Below are 21,836 nucleotides of genomic sequence, written 5' to 3'. Positions count from 1 at the left end.
ATCAAAACCAGCCAGACTGACCATAACGTGTTTTGCATAAAATAGCTCCATGCTGTTGTGACTTACTGGCTAACAATACTTGGTAGCAAACTCACAGGACTTGGCTAATGGAAAAATGAATAAAAGATACCTAGAAATGAGGGAAGAAAGATCAACACTAGAAAAATGCAGGAAAGAAAGAGGATGGACAACAGACATGACAGACGAAGGAGTTAAAAGTATAAGACGTGAAGGTAAGAAGGTGCTGTAGAGTCAATTACAAGAGAGAAATATAACAACAGACAATAAGAGATAGAGAAGGGCAAGCAAAAAAAAGCCCATCAATCTGAGGGTCAACTGTTAGATTCAGAGTGAGAGCGTGGTCTGTATTTACAATCCAGATGCAAGAGTGAATCACTTTGGGTAGCACACAGCTGGGAGGAGAAGATACTTGCACAGGCCCAGGCATTTTGAGAGAAAGATTGCATGAGAGATGTCTGCACAGAGCCTCACAGAGCTTGTGCACAAGTTAAGAAAAAAAAAAAAAATATTTTCAGGATGACAGATGCTCTGAGGTGGAAGTCTCCTGTAAAGCTTTGTCAGTAGCAGAGTTTACAGCCATTACCACAACACAGGGCTTCATTGTAATTTTCCATGTGAAAGGAGGCAAAAAAACCCCAACCAAAACCACCCAAAAAAACCAACCAACTCTCCCCTTCACTGGACAAGTGAGTCAAGTATAAAAATACTCTCAAGCAAATGAGAGCTTTTTAGTTCATCTTTACGTCTAACAATGACAGCTGTTTGCATGACTCAGAGGGATGATTCAACTGGTGTCCTCTCAGCTCACTCTAGAAAGGAAAGAAGGAGAGAAGCAGTTTATTTTTAAGTATGCCTTGCTGACAACATTTTGATGAGAAATCCTTTAAAATACTTTCTTTCCTTGAGAGCTGAGGTCTTGCTTTAAGTCAGCTTCAGAGATAATAACAGTAGATGGCTTCCATGGAATCTGGAGACAAAGTGGAAAGCCTTAAACGAATAGAAAAAAAACCACACTTTGAAAACAGTGTGACACTATGTGCTCAGTCGTGTCCTTAAGCAAAACCAAGAGTCAAGTCTCTGCTTGAAAAGGGCTGCAGAGACCCATAGTTTTGATAGTTTGGAAACAGCATTATCGAGTGACTTATTAATTACTGGACAATCTAGACTCTCAGGGCTGTTTGAATTAGTCAAGAGACTGGCCAGACCGACGAACAATTCAAGGAAACACTTTCTCACATCAAGAGCTTCCAGAGATGCTTTGTCTAGTCCCCTGCCATTCAAAATGGGTCCAGAGTTAGATGCTGTAATCCAAAAATCTCCTCCGGGAAGCACAGCACCTACCCCTATATTGTTGATAAGTATTTCAAATACAGGATTTTAAACATCAGTACCGAGTTTCCAAAGGGAGAGAGCACTGCCCAAAGGACAATCTATACTAGTAAAAGCCCTTTCAGAAATACTAACTTAACTTTGCATGGAGCAGGAAGATATCAGATCTGTTTCTCAGAGAGACTTCGCTTGAGTATAAAATGGTCACCAAACAGGTGAAAGTCAAAGAACTGGTCACCAGAAGGAAAAATAAAGGGCAGTTAATTTTTTATACTTTCTCTAGACAACTCCAAAATGGAGGTAGGAACATCCATTTTCCATTATCAAAGACTCTTTTAAACTCTAGTATCATGTTAAAATTTTTATCTCCAGAAATCATGAAAGTTTCGCCTGTTATCAGTGTCTCTTATTTCCACAGGAGAGTGCAGCGTGTTCGAAGGGATTCCCTCACAGCCCAGCTCACTGCAGCGCACAGCAATGCACAGACGGAGTACCACTTATTTCTGGGACGAAACTAAAACAGTATCATAGAATCGTACAGTGTGTCTACTTGATAGCAAGGAGAACAGTAACAAAAGCAGCTTGTTTTACTCCTGGATATCTTTGATGACAAAGCAGCTCTTAGAGAACAATGTAAATTCATTCTACAGATGACATCTTCATAAAATGTGCATGGAGATTCCTGAAACATTTTTGATGAAAAATACTACCGATTTTTCAATGAGAATAAACAGTAAAACTTACCAAAGCAGGCTTATATTTAGGCTTAAAACTCTGCACCTCAGACAACTGTTTGAATTAATCTCCTCCAAGTGCAAATAATTTCCATGCAAACAATCTGCCAGAGCCAATTTTAATCTGGGTTCTTTGTTTGTTTTAACTTCAGGGTTTTTTAGCCTCAGAATCTCAGTAGTAGAGACACTGGTGCTTCATACTGTCAGAACTTCTAAGGTACTGAAAAAAACCAGTGGATCCTTTCTACGAGGGTCTCAAGCCCGTTAGGGACCCCTCTCCCAGCGCAGCCATCCTACTCAAGGGAGACAAGCAGAAATCCCAGTGCTCTCCTGGGATAAAAAGTCAGAAGTGTCGAACGATTTAGTGGCCTAGTGCACATCGTACCCGGCCCACTACCAACACTCAGCACCTGCCTAGGGCCCTTGCCAACTGCACAGCGATACAAGCAGCCATCACTCGGCTATTCTTTTCAACGCTGGCTGGTAGCTCGCCATTTCATTTTGTTAAGTGAGGCTGGCCATGACTTTTAGTCTGGCATTTCTTGTTGGTTTGAGTATCCAAATTATAGCGATAGCTCCCACTGCTTCACTTTTGGGAATTTCCTAGAATGTCTGAGGCACAATCTAAGGTCTATGTCTGGAAAACCGCCTTGGTTTTCTTATATTCAGTAGGGTACAAACAATTTAGAGATTAGAAATGCACATATTCTGCTTTGATTTTCAGAAAGTAAAAGCTAAAATAAAATAAAACCATTTATGTAACAGAAATGAGGCTGAAACGAAGGCCGAGTTATTCCTGCAGCATTCTAGCTCTTCCTATTCTCATACTGTGTGCATGTGAAAGCAAAAGATAACAGAAGTGCCCTTAACTAAAAACAGAATTGAAACTTGTCAGATTTACAAGGAGCGATGAACTGGAAGACACAGATGAACACTAGGTACTTCCTGTGTTCTGTGCAGGATATAAAGGAAGGCACTACCCACCTCCTACCTATATGGTCTCTGTATATAGCCCTGTAAAAAGGATTGTAGTGCTCAGTGATGGTAAGCAAGCAAAGGCATAGCACTGCCACTGCCATACGTGAAGTGAGGAGGAGAAAGAGTTGTATGATCGCAGCAGGGTGCAAATGTTACATGGTTTGAGTTAGCAGAACATTTGCCTTGCTAGAAAGCTCAGGAAGGTGGCCATTCCTCCAGATCAGGAATTCACGCTATAAACAGTGTTTTGGAACAAGTGAGCAATGACTCGCAATCTCCCTTCCCACAGAAAGAAACACTCCCTAGGCAGCAAATGAAAATTTGCTTTATGAAATTCCTTTTTATTTTCCCTCCTGTCATTGCTCCAAACTGTTAACAATAAGCTGTTTACTCCCTGTCATTGGATTTCATGTAGTTTTCTACAGCACCATACCAGGCATATTTTTCATGTTCTATTGCTGAGTAGAGTAACTTAATGATCCTTTCAAAAAGAACAAGTGAGGTCCCCAACCCTCTGTACCTTCTTGTGGTACGTCCCCCACGCTTTCTCAACATATCCGCAGCTAGTCAATAAACAGTCCTAAGCACGACTCTGCCAGCAGTGCTGGGTGAGTGGGTTAGGTGGTCTTTTAGTGGGTTAGGTTAGGCCTTGGTTTTTTGCAGTCTCATTAGTACAAGCTATAGTCTAACCTGAAAGGAACAATTCCGCAACTCAGCAGGCAGCGGTAAGCTCCATGGTTCTAGGGAATGCTGTGTAATTCTGCAGCCTTTCAAGGCAGTTGAAGTTGCAAGTAGCACAGCTGCAGGAACTTCAGATCCCAGGTGAGAAATCATTTTGTCTTGCCATTCTGTACTTTCAGCAATTAAGAAACATCATCTTCTGAAGCCATGAACATGCCAGTAAGATACATTGATGTGATGTTCACGAATCACTATGAAAAAAAAAAGCATCTTAAAAATACACTGGCAGCTTCAAAGACGAGGGAGAGAGTAGAAGTCTTCTGGGCAAAATTCCTATGACCCATGAACTTGCTGGCTCAAGTGGTTGCAATAAGCTAAATAACTTCTGAAAACTTGGGTTAAGGAAGTGTTTCTGACTAAAGCTGGAAATAGCTCAGGCTTAGTTCTGTTACTGGGCAGCAAAGTACATTGCTTCTACAGCTCCTGTAGCTGAATACTAAGGTGGCTAGAATGCTGTTACCCAATTACACGATGGTCGTGACTGTTTTGGCAATATCTATATTGAAAACAAACATTCCATTCGATACTAAATTGAAAATACTCCAGCTAACTTAGAAAAGGCTATTCCTGAACCCAAACAGGTTTTAAGAGCTCTACAAGAGGAAAGGGAAAGTACACAGGGCGCAGAAGTCAAACTCTGCACAAGTGCAGGTCTTTCAAAAACTTAGCTGAAGTTTGTTTCTAGTCTGAGCAAAACACTTAACAAGAGCAGCATACTGAGAAGGCACAGAGACACTCCACAAAAAAAGACCCCATAGTGACACAGATGTTTTAACTTAGCTCTACTACTCGCCATGTTGATTTGCAGTAAAAAAATAATTATTTATATTAAAAAATTTTTATTGGTCTGCAGCCCTTGCAAAGATGACAGTCCCCAGTGAGCTGGCTTCTCCAAAGTCAAACACATAGAAGTGTTTCCACTCCAAAAAGTTTCTGATCTAAATACATAAAAAAATAATAAAAAATAATTAAAAGAATACCCAAACACAAAAAAACCCCTGTCAATTGAACTGAATAAGCACAAACAATTTGTTCAGTCTTCTCAATGAAGAAACTGGCGCAGTTGAAAACTTTAATTTTCATACTGGAAAAAATTTGAGTCAGTTTTACATGAAGATCAGAGATTAGAAAGATGTCTAGGCAAACAGAAAACTATGTTTACTCTGTGAATTACTTGCTGTAAGGAGATAAAGGGAGTTTATGATGGAAAAAAGAAACAGTGCACAACGTATTTAAATTTATAGTTCAGCATATGGAGAAAAATAGGAGCCATCAAAGATCATTTCATTGGCTATTACAGATACTGCCCAAACCATTCCATACATAGAGGGAATGACACTACTGTTTTCACTGAAATATTTTATGTCTGTATCACTAGAGTCTGCAGAGAGAAAGAGTGATATAAAATTGTTTCACAGACTAAGAAAATACCCAATTCACTGTGACTTGAAGGTAAATACAGGTCATCTCACAGAGATAAACATCTCAACATGGGTTCATTTATCTTTAAAAAAAAAAAAAAAGAGAAAAGAAAAAAGAAAATGTGATCTTGACTAGATTGGATGGTTGCAATAATCCATCCAGCTCCTTTGGGATGGAGAATACCATATTTTTACTTTATTGATGAAAACCATATTTATTTTGCTTTATATTTTCTGCTTTAGCAACCTTCTGTTTTCCTCCTTGCGCCTGCCTCTACTTAAAATCAAATATTTTTAGGTTTTGAATTTGAAGAATGGAATCATGCAACTAATCAATCAGCCTTTACATCTGAGATCTCATCATTCTGAACATTACCTCATCTGAATCTCAGTGATTGTGCCTGCAGGGCTACTACTGCTTTCTAAAAAGATTACACGGACCAAAAGAAAGCACTTTGTTTTGCCCTCTGGCTTTTTATGTGAAACAAGTGTCATGGTGAAATGCTGACAAAATCCTCTCATGTTTTCTAGCTTTGAAAGATTGCAGCACAGGGCTAATGTTTGAAGCACACAAGCAAAATATATATCTGGGGGGGGTTGATTTGTTTTCTTATTTGGTTTTTTTGTGGTTTGTTTTTTGTTGTATTTTTGTTTTTTTAAAAAAAAAAGTTACAGAACAATACTTACCAAAATTTGAGCAGAGTACACAATTGTTCCCTTCTGTGCAGATATAAGGACAGGGAAAAGGAGAAATCTTAGGGACGTTTTGTTATAGTTACCCTATATATGAATGCATATGTAACAGGTTTCAGCGATACAGGACAATACAGGTTGAAATTCATCCTTGTGCAGCATGATGCGCTAGCATCCAGGAGATGTTTTGAAAGTTTAGATGCTTGTTGTATGTCCTCCACACTGAACTATGCCAACTGTTACAAATTCTTCTCCTACTTTACTTCTGCACCGCTGTATTAGAGCACTATCCAAGGGAACAGAGCAAACTGCAACCCAAATAAGCTTGTAGCAGCACATGATCACTCAGTGAATGCTCTGTTTTAAACCAAGCTTTTGCCATCTGTTCCTCTGCTAATTATAAGTGCTACAGATATCCCCAACTACGTTGCAAGGAAAAAAAGTGATTAAAGCACATGTGTGCTTTCTACAATGCATCTTTGTTGTTTATCTTAAATTAAAAGTGATACCACTTGCCACACCACACACAAGTCACACAGTAAGAAGACCACATAAGCTTCTCATCTGGCAGTAAAACAGTGGTCATTGCTTGGGAGTCCAAAACTTTTACAATTGTGCCCAGAATCACATGCATGTCTTAAGTGGGGCTTACCAGTAGCTTTGCTCACAAGAATACTTGCTGCTCAGGTCAGGGTCATGCAGGACACTGATCAGGTAACTAACTCTCAGTTGTATACCCTCTACATCCCTTCCTGCTCTCCTCTCCCTCTGCCCCTAACACCATCAGCAACCTCCCATTTTGGAATCCTCTCTAACAAAGCAAAACATGTTTTTCCTTACCTACCCCCTTCCCATTCTGTCTGTGTTTATAAATTCATTACCTAGGTACACAGACTCCTGTGACGTTCTTAATTCCCCCCTTCTGCCAGGCGTTTTCCATGAGGAGAGGTCTCTGGGCTTTAGAAACGATTGTTCCAACTGTGATTTCTCACCTAACAGGGCATGTCTCCATCTCACCCATGACTCCTCTGGCTGGATCCCCTACATTATCCAGCATACCTTTGCCTATGACACAGACCGTACATTTCAGGGTTTTTTGTTTGTGGTTGGTTCTTGTTTGGGTTTTTTTGTGGGTTTTTTTTTGTTGGTTTGTTTTTTTTTTTCCATTTGCTTGCACCTGTAGTTTCTCTTTTTAAGGAATGACTGAGGAAAACACATTTATTCCATCATTACAGGTTCACTAACTTCTCATTTCAGGAAACTTCAGCGTTAAAATCAGCCATGCCCTAAGGCTTCAGCTTAGTATCTTATTTTATATCTACATGTCTCCTTACTGAGTTCAAAGTTTATAGACAATCTTGCATCATTCTGGATGGAACACATCAACCGCACCATCTCTGATATATCAGTAATGGTTTTGCAATGATGGAGGCAGGTTTCAAAATTGCTTCCTGTTTGCAGCTTCTTTCACTGCTAATGAAAACTGCAGCTGTACTGAGCACATGCCACATCTATCTCCATTTGTACATTGCCCTGCTGTAATAGAATATTGCTCATTCTTGATTACATAGGGCCATATTCTGCCATTAAACCATGGCCGGAGTATCTCAACAGAAACTAATGCTAAGGGTCTGCAATTACTTAAAAACAAAATACTGATGGCAAATATGGCCTATAAGTCGTTTGGCATTTTTTCCCTTTACATACAGAGATGGGACTACTTGTGATGGCAGATGTTGCTTTAGAAGTGGAATTTTTAATATATTTTTAAATGGTTCTGAAATTGCTTATATTTTTATGAACGCTCAAAGATTGTCCATTTACACCGATTAAAGTTTCTTGTACTTGCATTGAGTCTTCTCTTTTACAAGGCATTGCACTTGGATAGGAATGCTTACTCACAGTCTCTAACAGCACGATCTCGGGGGGGGGGGGAGGGGGAGCAAAAGAAATTACCTTTCATCTCCGGTTATAAGAAGTTCATTACAAGCCACAAAATCTTTGCTCTGTCAATCATGGTAACATTTATTAAGATAAGACACATGCATAAGACACAAAGCACCTCTTCATGAGAAGAGCCAAAGGCTTTATAGGAGGAAAAGGAGACTAGATATAAAAGTAAGACATTTGTGTCATATAAGGATCATCATTTCAGTCCATCTTGCCTCATATTCCAATGAGAACAGACCATTAACTCTTGTTATATCCAACTTAACTTTGTTATATAAGCATGAAGACGCCAATAAATCTTGGCCACCTATCTGAATTACTACATACTTTCTTATGAGCAAATGTATCTGGTTTACCAGTTTCCTTCATGCTTCAGAACTGCGGTTATATGCATAGCTGAGTTGTGCAGCATTTTTCCAGTTTATATTTATTCTAATTAAATGTGACACGAATTATTTTTGGATGCTTTTGTCCTGAGTGAACTATAATGTGGAGATTCATGACTGTGTTTAAGGAATATGGCAGACAATTCTGTATTTAAATCATTAATTATCCTGTGCTTCTAGATATCCTTACTGAATGCAGCACTGCAGTGATCTTTTATGTGATACAATTTCTTTTTCAGCCATACAAAACAAGTTTTTAAAAGACCAGTAGATGTAAAAATCCTAAGTCACCAGTTTCACCAGGTATAGCTTAACATACAAATAAAACAAGATATAGGAAATCCGCTTTGTCTAATACCGCTGCTTTCACAGGACAGAGCTCATCCCCCTTCAATATGATAGCAAACTAGAGGTGTACCTACCTAGCACTAAATAAATAACATCTAGCTAGCTTCAAAAAGATTGGTTACCCTGCCTTCACTTACAAAAAAAATGAACAAAATTTATCCCTTATATACTTTGAGTGACGCTTATGTTATCAAACAAGAAATGAATTTGACCCAATGAACACTGCTGTCAGATCCTAGCACATACATCCCACGGAAGACTGCAGACCTGTTAAGCTTTGTCTTTCTGCATTCCAACACAGTACATCGCTCAGTCGAAGAGTACTGTCCTGGGACTTACACAACATAAATTCTCTGGCTAGATCTGGCATGAGCTTGATGGATAGCTGTGAACTAGCTTCATCCTCTGCTTCCACATCTGTCTAATCTAGATACGCATCTCTGTATGCCGAACCACATTGGAAAAGTGCTTTGAGATGTAGCAAAATTCAGGTATTCTTAATCGACTTGAAGGAGTCCTCACCCACTCCATGCAGTCTGGGACCCCGCGGTGGGTTCAGCACCAGGCAGCCCTGTGCTGGACAGGCTCACTCGGCTGAGCTGGCTGCGTGGCACGTACCACCACGGATGAACACACTTGGCAAAACCCTCACAAGCAAGGAGTACCAGCGCTTACAGTACAGTAGGTGTTGGCACATACACAAACACTGGAAGACTAACAGAGCTGTCCTAGAAATCTGTCTTCATAATACAACACTCTCGTTATCAAACAAGAAACGACAGGCATTTCTGAACTCCCTAAAATCGATTTTTATCAGTATTTAGCAACTGCAATCAAATTCCACCAAGAACCTCAACATCCCTAGTACACACTGAAATACTACTCTAAAAACGTTTTCTGCTCACTCCCTTGAACAAGCAACCCCACCTCGCTTCTTCCTAATCCTGCATTTATAATTTTCAATTTCCCTCCCATTCCATTCTCTAAAATACAAGCATCCCCTCTGCCAATTGCAGCCAAAAGGCAGCTGCCTCTACCTCTCTACCTTAATCTTCTGTGCAGCTTCAAGGTCTCTAACTGCTACAACTTGAAGAGAAAGGCAGAGTGCAATATACAAACACTACAAGAGAACGCTAAAATGAATTTTTGAACGGCCAGTGGAACTCAGAGAAGGAAGAAAACTGATCTCCAAGCTAAGAAGTGCATAAAAACTATTTACAGAAGAATATGCTGTGAAGTTTCAAATCAAATTGTATACACAGCTGAATTTCCTGATTAGACAGTTTCAAAATAACCTGCATGGACAGACAAGTATCACTACCTCTATAAATCCCAGCGTTAGTCGGAATTCAACCGTAAAGCCATGATATATTGAAACCTTTTTCAAAAACCAATCTGAATACAGTTCCTCTAAGAGTAATTTTTAATAAATTATTTTTCTGTCTGCCCAGGAGAAAGCAATCAGTGAAGTGGATTTATGACACTAAGTTCATTAAGAGGACAGCTTAGATCACAGAATTAATTGATGCCCCCTTGTACCTATTTAATGAGAATGATTTTCTGTTACCCTGGATTACAAACCAAGCTATAGAAGTGGCAGATAAAGACCAATCTACTCCCTGCCAAAGCCTCTATTCAGTAGCTTAGCAATTTATCTGTAAACTGAATTTTGAATCATATCTGAGCCTTGAAACTCATTAGATGTTAGATGTTCAGTCCTAAAGTATAATTCAATTTAGCTGCCAACCTGCAACAGTATATCCCGCAATGATAATGGCCAGTTATCTACCCGATGACAGACTACTTAAATGGAGTTAAGACTTGGTAACTTCACAGCAGTAACGCCTCGTGTAAAGCTGAAACAGAGTTAGCAGTTGGAAGTACAAAACCTCACACCGGAGGCAGCACCATTACCTTAACGTTGCTCTGTTTCAACTCCACTTTCTTGTTTTGGTTGCAATCTATACAATGTGTACTTTGTAGACTGTAGATGTTTGATTTTCAGATAGTTTCATTCTTCCAAGGACTTCAAGGGAGCTTCTTTATTTATGTTGGCCAGACACCTGTCTTTCACCCTTTTCCAATTACACAATGTCCTCCAAAAGCCAAACAGAACTGTTTAATCTAACTGGTCTTTCATGTACAGTTTTCTTTGTCTAAGAGAACAGGAAGATGAGGAATATGAAAATCAAACTCAGGCCTTACTAAAGTCTTTGAGAATTTGGTCATCAGCTTCAACATAACCAAGACTTCACTACAGCTCTTTTGGGCAAATCTCATTTTTGGTTATGCAAGGAAAGAAACAATCTTTCTTTGTTTGAATAAACAGATGTTATCTAAAAAGAGACATTTTCCTTCTCTAGATGTAGTATTTGACCTCCACTACCCTCATGAAGTCCTGCCTCTTGTAAAAGCAGCTCAGCTGCGAAACACAAATTCAGATGGTCTCGTATTTTATCCTCAAAAATGCACACATGCTGACTGGAGTTACTTACTTCTAGCCTCCTGGTTGAAACCATAAATAGAGAGCAAACAGTTAAAATATCCACCAAAAAAAAAAAAAAGCAGTAATTCCTCCATTTGCAAAACAGTATTAAAACTAAAACTAAGCTTTAACTTCTGGCACTTGAGAATAGTGAGTCTGATTTTTGCAACCCTAATCCTGGACAATTTAACTGAAATAAAACTGGTATTATTTACCCATAGGTACCTGAGCCTGATAATAGTTGTTACAGACATCAGAACTCAGCCTCCTATGATTATTTTCAATCCACCCATTTTATATTATACTGACATGCTTTGACATGACACATGGCTCATTCGTGTGGGTTTTCCCCCTCTCTTTTTTCCTTTTACAAGGGTGAGTTTTGACAAATATGTAAACAAAATCTATGCCGCAACTGTGTACCTGGTTTTGATTGCTGTTTTTTTCAGCCCCCTTGCCCCCAAGATGCTAACACTGCAATACATCAAAACTGGCTCTTCCACTTTTTTATTCATTTTTGACCTCACGCTCATCAAGAAACAAAATATTTCTCTTTTCGCCTTACAAAGCTGCAGCATGCTCTTCACATGATTCTATTTCTTGTCGTTCCTGGTGCAACTCTTAAAACATACAGGCTACATCCAGAAAGGTAACAGAATACTCAGCTCCCAGGAATCTGACAAAATTACAGTTTAAACTTGTAAATAAAGCAAGCCTCTATGGAAAAGTAATCCTATAAAATGATGGGGGGGCGGGGGGGCGGGGGGGGGGGGGGGGCGGGGAACATGACACAGATGGACAGGGACATGGCACCAGTAGAATACAGGGATGGTTACTCTAAAAACCTGGAACACATTAGTAAAAACTTCAAATCTACAGAAATCTATAGCAAGGATACAATTTGTGACTGCAGTCCACAGAACATTTCTGTGAGGAAACTAAGTTATTATTCCAAACATATAATACAGAAACTAACACTCTAGTTCTTTACTGACCTATTTAGCTTTGGAGTCTTGGGTATTTCCTGAGGAAGCTGGATAAGTGTCAGTTAATTACTAAAAGCTGGCTCTCTGCACCTTCCAGGTTAATTATTCTGCAATAAATGACATTATTTTTCCCCTTGTCCACTGCAGAAGAAATGCAAGAAATGTGTCAAGTTTGAGAAGGGCATTTTTAGTAATTGTATCTCTTTGTAAGAAGCTGATTAGGAATTACATTTGCATAGATGCAGTCTCATGTTTTGCTATTCTTTTAAACTTCATGCAGCTTTGGCAAGTACATCTCAGCTGTACTTTTCAATCACATTTATATTCCAGCCTTGTCCCTCCGTTGAGTAAGAACTGCCCTAAGAGACAACCTACGCTAAGAGTGTCTGGGTAGACTTATAAATCACATTTCAACTCCGTTGTACTTCAGTCCAGATCCACTGGCATCCATACACACAATCTTCACCTTCAATTAAATCTCAAGGTGGTCTTGGAATGATAATCTCCTGGGAAGCAAGCCTGAGGTGCCTGTGTCCCATCACATAACCCAGACACTTTACTGACTGGGTACGTTCATCACCTAGCTAGTGGGTATTCTTCTATGTACTAGCCTTCCTTTATGGCTGTCTTCGCTTCTACGTAATTAGCTGGGCCCGAATAGTTTCTCCAGGAATATATGTAATGAATGTATTGATCACTGAATCACAGAAACACTTGTGCTTATATTTGAGGTGAAGAAATTAGAAAATGTGATGTACTGGTAATAAATTATAGGCAGAAAAATACTTCATTCTGCTGGAGACCTAAATACAACATAGAAAAAGAAAGTTCAACCCCAAACCAAGGAACCTCCCCTTAATACCTAGTGTATCAGGTGGTACCTTGAAACTGAGTCCTTGGCAGTGAGATCACATCGAAGGCACGTATCTGTCAGAGAAGAGACAGCAGAAGGAACCCAGCCTGCAACAGACTGTTAGCTCAAAAATCCCAACGGATCAGGGGATACTTGGGTACTGCAGATCCGGTTCCACCATACTAGAAGCTGCATGGATAGGGAGCAACACAACCATGTGCAAAGGGCTTTAAACTTAAAGAACAGACATATGTGAACAAAACGCCAAGGCCTCTAGAAACTCAAAATCCAGGTTCTTTTATCACAGTTTTCTACACCATAATCTTTTCTATTGACATACAATCTACCTATTAAAACCAAAGTGCTCATTAAGATAACTTTTTAAAACATAACTATGGGTGGAGTAATTCCTTATTCCTAAATTCAGAAATAAGGTTATTTTTGTCACCAATTATCTACTTCCTTCTTATCTCAACTTCATGCAAGGCAGCTTTTGCTGTCTGTCCCTCAATAAACATTCTGAAGCAAATCTACTCTTACACAATTAGCTTTGTGTGAGTAAACTGATATAGTATATTACTCTAAAACGGGCTCTTTTCCCCTATGATGCTGGAAAGCCTTTGGCTCACCAACTGTACAAAAATGTGTCCTTGAATTTCAGTGATTAGAACCACTCACAATATTCATTATTAGGTATTCTTTCCTATACACTGTACAGTTTTATTTCTTCCTTCAACAGAACCAGGAATCTTTCATTTTATGCATTCCTACATTACATTTGCTCTCCTCAGAGTAGCACTACTTTTGTTACTTAGAATAACTCTGCAAATCAATAGAAGTACACAGGTTTTCCCTTTCATCTATTTCAAGCTGAGCTGCCAGGACCCAGAATAAATTCATGTTAGCTCTCACTTCCATGACCTTCTACTTTGTACTTTTAAATTTCATTTCAATTCTATTACTTGAGTTCCCAAGGTCTTCCAATTCTGCCTGCTTGGTATTCCAATCCTTCTCAGTATTGGTCATGTTTTCCAACTCCCTGCTATCAAGTTTCACTACCACACTTCTAATTTTGGGCTAAACAATTCATAGAAGGGTGAGCGCAACAAGGGGAAAAGCACTTAAGTGTGAAGACCCAGCCCAAAATCCAACAATCCATCAGTGGCAAAGCTGGAACAATACAGGTCCCCCAGTTCCTAGCTCTGTACTTGCTCTAGTCACGTAACACTACACTTCTGACCAGGTGTGAGGAGGAACTCATAGACTCAGAAAGGTGACATATATAGGTAACTGCCAAAATTGCCTCTTCAGTGGATTAAACCACGGGATGGTAGTCTATGACCAACCTGGGAAATCTAAACTACTTATATATGTTCATGCTTGTAACTATGCCTGCTCCTGATAGTTATATGTAAGTATTTATCCACAGTAGTCTGAGAAATGTATATGCACAGATGATGACATTTCATGCCTTGCTTCTTAGGCATGCACAGTCTCAGAGCATCTCCAGGCATTATAATACATGGGGGTTTTAACATGATAGCCTGAACTGAAACTCTATAAGCAATAAAATTTAGAGAAACAGCTTAGTTAATGCTCAGAACGTGGTCTGGCAGCCTGCCATGCATAAACATGCACTGAAACCAGAGTTCATGCCAAGATTCTTAGCTTTCAACTTCATAGAAATCCCTTGTATGGTTTATACTAGATCCTCTAAGTTCATTTAACTTTTTTCTTCCTTTTTGCAGTTTAATCCATAGCTAGTTGAACTTCCTACCTGTTTATATATAAGCATTAATAATTTAATAGACATAACTCCAAGTAGAAGTAATAGAATTACTCTGTTCGTATCATTTTGATTAAAGACAGGCCTAACACTGAGAGGACACCCAATCTATGCTCTGTGCCAAGCTCTATGAACACAGCGAGGTGCTGCAGTGTGACCTATTTCAATAACATGCATGGCTATTCACAGAAAAATGCTTTCTAAGGCTCATAAGAATTCCCTTCACATTCAGGTGACAATTTGCAGTGAAGCTCCTCTTAAGCCAAAGGATCTCTCTCAACAGATTTGATCGAAAGATCGAGGACTTAACATCTGTGTTCAAAATATCAAGAGGTCTAATTTGACCCTCATATCCCTGACGTCTGCTTTTCCAAGCCTCACATCTGTACAAAGGAAATCGCTGCAGTCCTTCCTACAGACTCCACCTTGCTATCTTTTTTCTTTCTTTAGTAATAATTATATTGATGTAGTTTTTGGGTTTTAGATATTTACTAAACTAGACCTAGTCAGTTACTTCAGTACATATCAAGCCACATTCAATATATGGAGTAGATGAATAGTAAATTCCATACTACCACAGATCCTGAACTCTATCTTTTCTTTTTCAGAGCTCCAACACAAGTTCTGAGGAAAAGAAATACTGTTATCACCAGCTATAAAATGGGACTTCAAACAGAGATCAGATTTTGTCACTGGTCAGATAGAAAGCCCATGGCAGAGAGGGAAAAATGGGTGGAAGACAGACAGCAACAGCAAGTTCAGATAGTACTGAAAGCTTATTAACACATCAGACATTATTGATACTAGATATTGATACTAGACAGCTGGACAATACACAAGGTTTTCAACAGCATGTGCTTCACAGCACATCAGTCACATTGGGCTTACTATTCATTTACAGGCTCTGCTTGTTTTTGAAAATGGAGCACTTAAATATTCTACAAATTGTGTCCATATCATGTAAAAAGATAATATTATAAAGTACTGCTTTAAACAGATACCTTGAGGCCTTTTGAAAATGTTGACAGGTGATCATTTCACACCATTAAATTCAGTTGGAGTTAAAAATTTAGCCTGATTATGTGGATGCAATGCAGACTTCAAATGAGGTGTATTTCTGCGTTCTCTTTTCACAGAAGAGTAATGACTGCTGGGCCATTAAGTGCAACTACCATGCTGTCTTTGCCCAAAAGAAATATGGGTCATACTAAAAAAAAAGCAATCAATAGCTGTCTTCTCAAAATCAGGCCATATTGGACCATAGCTCAATAAGGCTGACCAACCAATTGATTTTAAAAAAGAATAACTGAAAAAGTTGAGAGAAGCACAATTTAAATTTTTATGTTCAATTATACATCATCTGTAAAAAAAAACACCCCGTACTGCAAATGACAGATTTATAGACACGTATGTGCACACAGATGTTTGTGCTGCAAGGACGGATGGAGTTTAAAGTGGGCACACCCAAAACAATCAAATCTCAGCTCCATATGTGCATTGTTTCGCCTATTGTACATAAAGACATAGTTACGTAAATATTTGTGCAATTTTATTTCTATAACATGACATAAAATCCAGAAAGCTACTAAAGGCAGTTCTGATAATTACTGCAACCTCGCTTCTGCTGATATACAGGGTATGATCTAGGCTTTCTGCTCTGTAGTAGCTGTAATGCCAGACCCAAGAAGGCTTTAACTGAAATGCCATTTTTGTACTCCAGCCTTCTACGAAAAGTCCATTTTGAGAACCTCATCCAGTGATGATGTATATATGTAGTTACAGTTGGGGAGCAAAGGGAAGATGGGAAGATATTTTCCCTACGATTCAACAGTTATGAAATGTTAGTCTACCCCATATAAAGCAGTTAATACTGTCATGCTGCATCTCACCAGGCAGCCTTTTAACAAATATCTATCCCCGACACCACAGCCTTCATCAAGCAAGGACTGCATTTCTTCTAATGACATCTTCGCATGCAAGGAGCACACTGTCTCTACTGTACCAACTAAGTTGGCAGCAACTCTACCTACGCATGTCTTCATCTGTGGACACAGAACATTATGATGCGGTAAATCACTGTAGCTGAAGACATGTTATTAAGAGCTTAATGACATACAAAAGCTTTTTATTTTTTCTTTTTGGAAAAGCTTAGTAGGAGATGATTAGTAGCTTGTTAATCTGCACCATAAAAGGTTTCATGGATAATCATGTGCATTTGTAACATGCCAGTTTGAAGTAATTAAATAGAGCCATTGAGACAGCTGGGTAGAAAAAACCCTAAACTTTGCATTAACTTTCTACTATTTGCTTTTGCTTGGCAGAGGACGCGTTAAGAGGGTTTTATTCATAAATTGACTCTTCCTATAGAAAACATTTTTGAGGCTTTACAGGTTTTGTTAGCATTTTCAGAAAATCTAAAAATGCATTTTCAGTTGTGAAAGCTTAAAACACGGGAGAGGTAATCTTCACAAACATCTTCCATGGGAAGAGGAGTAATTTCTCTGTCAATTTCACTTGTGAGATTGAGGAAAAGGGAGAAGAGGTTGCAAGAACTCCAGGCTTGAAAAAACAACCAACCAACCAAACCCAAACAACCATCACCTGCATAAAATTAAATAAAACCTTTAAGCTCAAGAAGCGTGATTAATAGAATGCCAATCTGGAAGGAGACTGTTGAAAGATGTCCCTTGCTATAAATCTGTCCCTAGTGGTTTTGGATTCATCAGTCCTTCATTCAATTTACCATTTTCAAATGCTGCTGAATTCTCACATTAGGTTGGATGTAGAAATTAACAAGTGAAATCCTTAGCCTGTGCTCCCCAGGAGACTACACCAAATACTAACAAAGATTCCCTTGGACTCTGGTAAATATCTATGAAAACACGTTAACTGTAGAATCCTCTTAATAAACCAGTAGTTAGAGCACTAGCATAGGCTTTTCCAGACACCTATTATACAAGAACTTCAACAGTCCCAGTAGGTGGATGTCGTTACAGTCACTGCACACAAATATACATTCTGACATATCTGTTGATACCATTGTTAATGCTGTACTCTGTCATATTGAGATTCAGAGCAGCACGATTTCTCAAACACAGAGATGACCACAACTACAGAAAAACGCAGAAAGAATAACCTAGGCAGAGACTGGTCACATTTAACTGCAATACTCTGACTTCCTCTGCAAAATAAGATACAGTGTTAAGACCACAGAGACAAACGCATAGCATCAAAGTTTAACTTGTTAGTTTATTATAAAATACCAGAGCTTCCTAAACAAACAAACAATAGTGCCAGCAGAACTGCTAGCCAGCTCTACTCTTCCCTTTCCCAGGGTCACACTGCAGCCACAGGGCACAAATCCCATGCAATAAAGAACACTTAACCTCAATGTGCTCATCATCAACCTTAACAGTAATGTTTCCCTCACCCTGCTTGGGCAGATGGAAGCAGGGTTTCCTCTGTGTGCTCCAAGAAAGCTTTTTCAGCATACAGACAGCAGAAGCAAAAGGAGCTCTGTAAATATTGCATTTACCATAAACGTTGCATTTCCCTTTTTCCAGTCATTGACTTAATACATGCAGTTGTATTCAAACTAGGGGAATTCAAGACTTAATTTCAAGCTTAAGTGACTTGTTTTGTACAGATACATGTCAAAACACATCTTGAAGTTACCCCTATTTTCCAGACCGAAAAAAACCCTGAGTCAAAGCATTGCTTCCTCCAACCCTATACCAGCGTCAAAGATTTCCATGAGCAGAACTGACAATAAAGTGTTTTCCACCAAATCTGCAGGCAAAAAGAAAAGCTTCACTGTTTTCCACCTTGTGGTTTGAACTGGTAAACATTCCCTTCTCACACACACACCCCTTTCCATCATTTTACAGTTAACTAGCCTCTTAATCAGCAGGCACAGAAACTTCGCTCAAAGTTCCTCCCGAAAGGAAAATTGAAGACCTTTGCGTGAGAGTGACATCGTGCCTAAGCTGCCCCAATCGATGGGGTAATCAGGAAGGCCAGGACCGTCTGTCCGGCTTCCAAACAGCTCTGAACAGCTCTGAACATCCTTCATACAAGCAGCAACCGGTTGCCCGAGCTGCATCTCTCTTCCACCCGCCGCTTCTAAAAGCCCGCAGCCACCCACGGGAAGGATGCTACGGCCGAACGGAACGAGCGAGTACGCGCAAGCGAAGAGGTACTCACATCCCGGAATTTGTTCCAGTACTTGTCTTTATCGTACTGCGAAACGGTGCTCAGCCATTTGTCGTTGTCCAGGAAATTCCCGTGGTTGCTGTTACTCGCGATGATCTCGGGATGCCGGCTCTCCACTTGCAGGAAGCACCAGGCAGCGATTACCAGCACCCCCGACATCTGCGAGGAGAGGAGAGGGGCGGCGGGCAGCGGCGGGCAGCGCCGGGGGGCGGCGGGGGCCGGCGAGCAGCGCCGGGGGGCGGCGGGGGCTTCCCCGGGCAGGGAACTTCGCGGGGACCCAAGTCGGGGCTCGCCTCCCCTCACGCCCCTCGCCAACTTCTGCCTGCGGAGCCGCCGGGTCCGCGGAGAACCCACCCCCCCACCCCCGCCCAGCCTGGAGAGGCGGGGAACAGCGAAGGTTACAATAATTAAAATAAAACGGATCACCCGGCGCTGGGCCAGGGGGGAGCGCGGCGTTCCGAGCCCCCAGGACACCCCCCGCCGGAGCCGCCCGCGCCAGCTCCGCGAAGTTTGGCTGCCAGGGCGCGGAGCGAGCCCCTACCTCCGGGCAGTGCCACCGAGCGCGGCTCCGAGCGCCGTGCGCGCCGCTCCCTCCTCCAGCACCCGCTCCGCTCCTTTGTGCGGCGCCGCTGCCGGGCGGCGGGTCGGAGCGCGGCGAGCCCCGAGTAGGCGCCGTCAGCGGCTCCGGCCGTGTGTGCGCGGCGGCGGGCGGGCGGACGGGCGCCTCCAGCCGAGGTCTGGCGCCATCTACCGCCGAGCGGCGGCGGCGCGGGGGCGGAGCGCGGCGGCAGCGCCCGCCTGAGGGGAAGGGCGCGGCGGGGCGCCGCTCGCGCGCCCAACGGTCGCCCCTGCACCTGTGGAGGCCGCGGCGGGGCAGGGCAGGGCGGCCGGGTGTCGGTGGGGCCGCCCGGGTGTCGGTGGGGGCGGCCGGGTGTCACTGGGGCCACCGGGTGCAGCCTCCTCGGAGGGCTCGACAATGAAAGCCTCACCGCAGCCGGAAGGGTGATGGAGCCGTCGAACTGGCCTTTAAAACATCAAACCCCACAAATACCAGGTCTATAAGCCCTGGGTAGCGTACACCCACCCTGAGTCAATAGTTTAATTTCTTTTGGCAAGGAGCTCCCCTCCCTTGGCCAACGCAACCCACGCTGTGAGCGGGTTTCTGCTCCCGCACCAGGCAGTGAAGCGTGGGGCTGCCTGGGCCGTGGGGAGGGTACAGGCGAGAGCCAGAGCCATCTTCCATCCCTAAAAACGGGAAGAGGCAGAGGAGGGGAGCTCTTAGCTACGTGCTGGTCTAGGAGCCAGGGTGAAAGGTGGAGACCTTCTCCTGCAAGAAAGGAGAAAGACCTCCATTGTCCACCGAGGAGGTGGGAACGGGGGCTGGGCTATTTCCCACATCAGGGTTTGGGTGATAGTTGCTGTATCCATCCCCAAGGACCATGAGGAAGGCACTCTTCATCCTCTCACCTCCGAGCGTTTCAAGGGATAGGGAAATTTCACACCCACATTTGATTTTAAGAATACAGAGTGGAGGCTCTCACTGAGGGTCTCGTTCTTTGCACCTGGATGGAAGACAGAACTCAGCCCCTGCTAATTAATAGAATGCCCAAGAATGAGGACATATACTTTTGCTTATCATTTTAAATGCAGCAGTAAATACTGTTCCATCTGACATTTTTCAAATATGGTTCATTAAAGTGTCTTGTAAATACCACCTTTTCTCCCCAAGAAAACTATCAACAGGGTTAATTCCATTTTTTACAGGCACATTAGGCGTTTCTTCAGTGATGTAGAAAAGGGTGATGTTTATTCATTTTTTGCTCTATATCTGAGCACTAAACTCAGTATACAGTTCTGTTCCTAGATCTGATTTTAAATACAGTTCCTAAGTGCCACGAAACCACAATAAAAGCCTCTGGGACTGAAAAAAAACCCCAATGTTAATTTTGACGGTAGAGAACAAGCACATATGCACATTGCATTCTCCCCTTGGTGCACACAGAATCTAATGAAAGCAACATACCTGCAGGAGGGCAAAATATAACCCAATAAAAGCAACAAATAGAAGACATCCAAACCAAAGCCCTGCAGATTGGGATGTAAATCCATATCCAAATGCCTTGCTGCACCTTCCTTCCTATACTGTACTATACCATTCTTCTGATGGTGGTCCAGGGTAAGTATTCCTCTCAAATATCTCTCTGTTGTGCACAGATGTTCCTATAAAACTGTTAGTTTCAGTGACAGATAAGGTTTATATAACTTCCACCTGGCAGGGTGAACACAAGCTTTCTCATTTCTTACTTAGATTAACAGAGTACTGTGCAGTTTGTTCTGTATGGGCCTTTTCTGTAAGGTTTTTAACAACAGAGGATTTGTCTTCTCTGCACAGCCATTAAAGATCTTGCACCATCTTAAATCTCATGGTTAAGAGATTTCCCCAGTGAGCTTACAGAAATCTATTGCCACTCAGCTGCATACAGTTCCATTTGAGTCATGTGTTTCACCCCAGACATTTCAGCACCATCATACGCAAACCACGTTACCTACTAAATATTTGAGGATTTTTATACACAAGGAGCTGCATCAGTGCTTCCAGTTTTGTGTAGATGCACTAGGTACTGCTTTCTTGATCCCACTGCAGGTCAGACCGATTTAATCCTCCCTTGACCATTCCTTCAACTCACGAATTGCCAGGCCAGGCTAGTAAAAAGCAGCAGAACACAGTTTCCCCCAAAACTTGGAGTTCTACCCACTATATTTTTATAGCAGCAGTTAGTTCATCCCTGCAAAACACACTTGTTAGCACAGCAAACCAGGCACAGTCCTTCAGTGACTTCAGTACAGTTGACTTCACTTAGCATGAAGCGGGCTGATATGCTTGCCAGTCAAAGGTTGAATGATAAATTACAT

At 41.4% G+C, this 21,836-nt stretch overlaps 1 protein-coding gene across 2 annotated transcripts in view; it reads right to left on the bottom strand.

The window, feature by feature from the left end:
- The window catches only part of SPOCK1 (SPARC (osteonectin), cwcv and kazal like domains proteoglycan 1), a 324,520-nt gene extending 304,746 nt beyond the window's left edge, over positions 1–19,774 (bottom strand). The window contains exons 1-2 of one of the 2 annotated variants that reach the window (XM_037398498.1): positions 19,465–19,774; positions 18,915–19,082 (exon numbers count right to left, since the gene is read on the bottom strand). In XM_037398498.1, coding sequence (XP_037254395.1) covers positions 18,915–19,082 — 168 coding nt within the window. In that variant the 5' untranslated portion in view covers positions 19,465–19,774. The remainder of the gene's footprint in view (positions 1–18,914; positions 19,083–19,464) is intronic. The other variant, XM_037398497.1, reaches the window with a different exon arrangement.
- Between the last annotated feature and the right edge of the window lie 2,062 nt (positions 19,775–21,836).

This window comes from Falco rusticolus, chromosome 8 (genome assembly GCF_015220075.1).
Source record: "Falco rusticolus isolate bFalRus1 chromosome 8, bFalRus1.pri, whole genome shotgun sequence".
Classification (NCBI taxonomy): Eukaryota; Metazoa; Chordata; class Aves; order Falconiformes; family Falconidae; genus Falco; species Falco rusticolus.
Note: the sequence above shows the minus strand (reverse complement) of the source record. Positions and strands in the feature narration are given on the sequence as shown.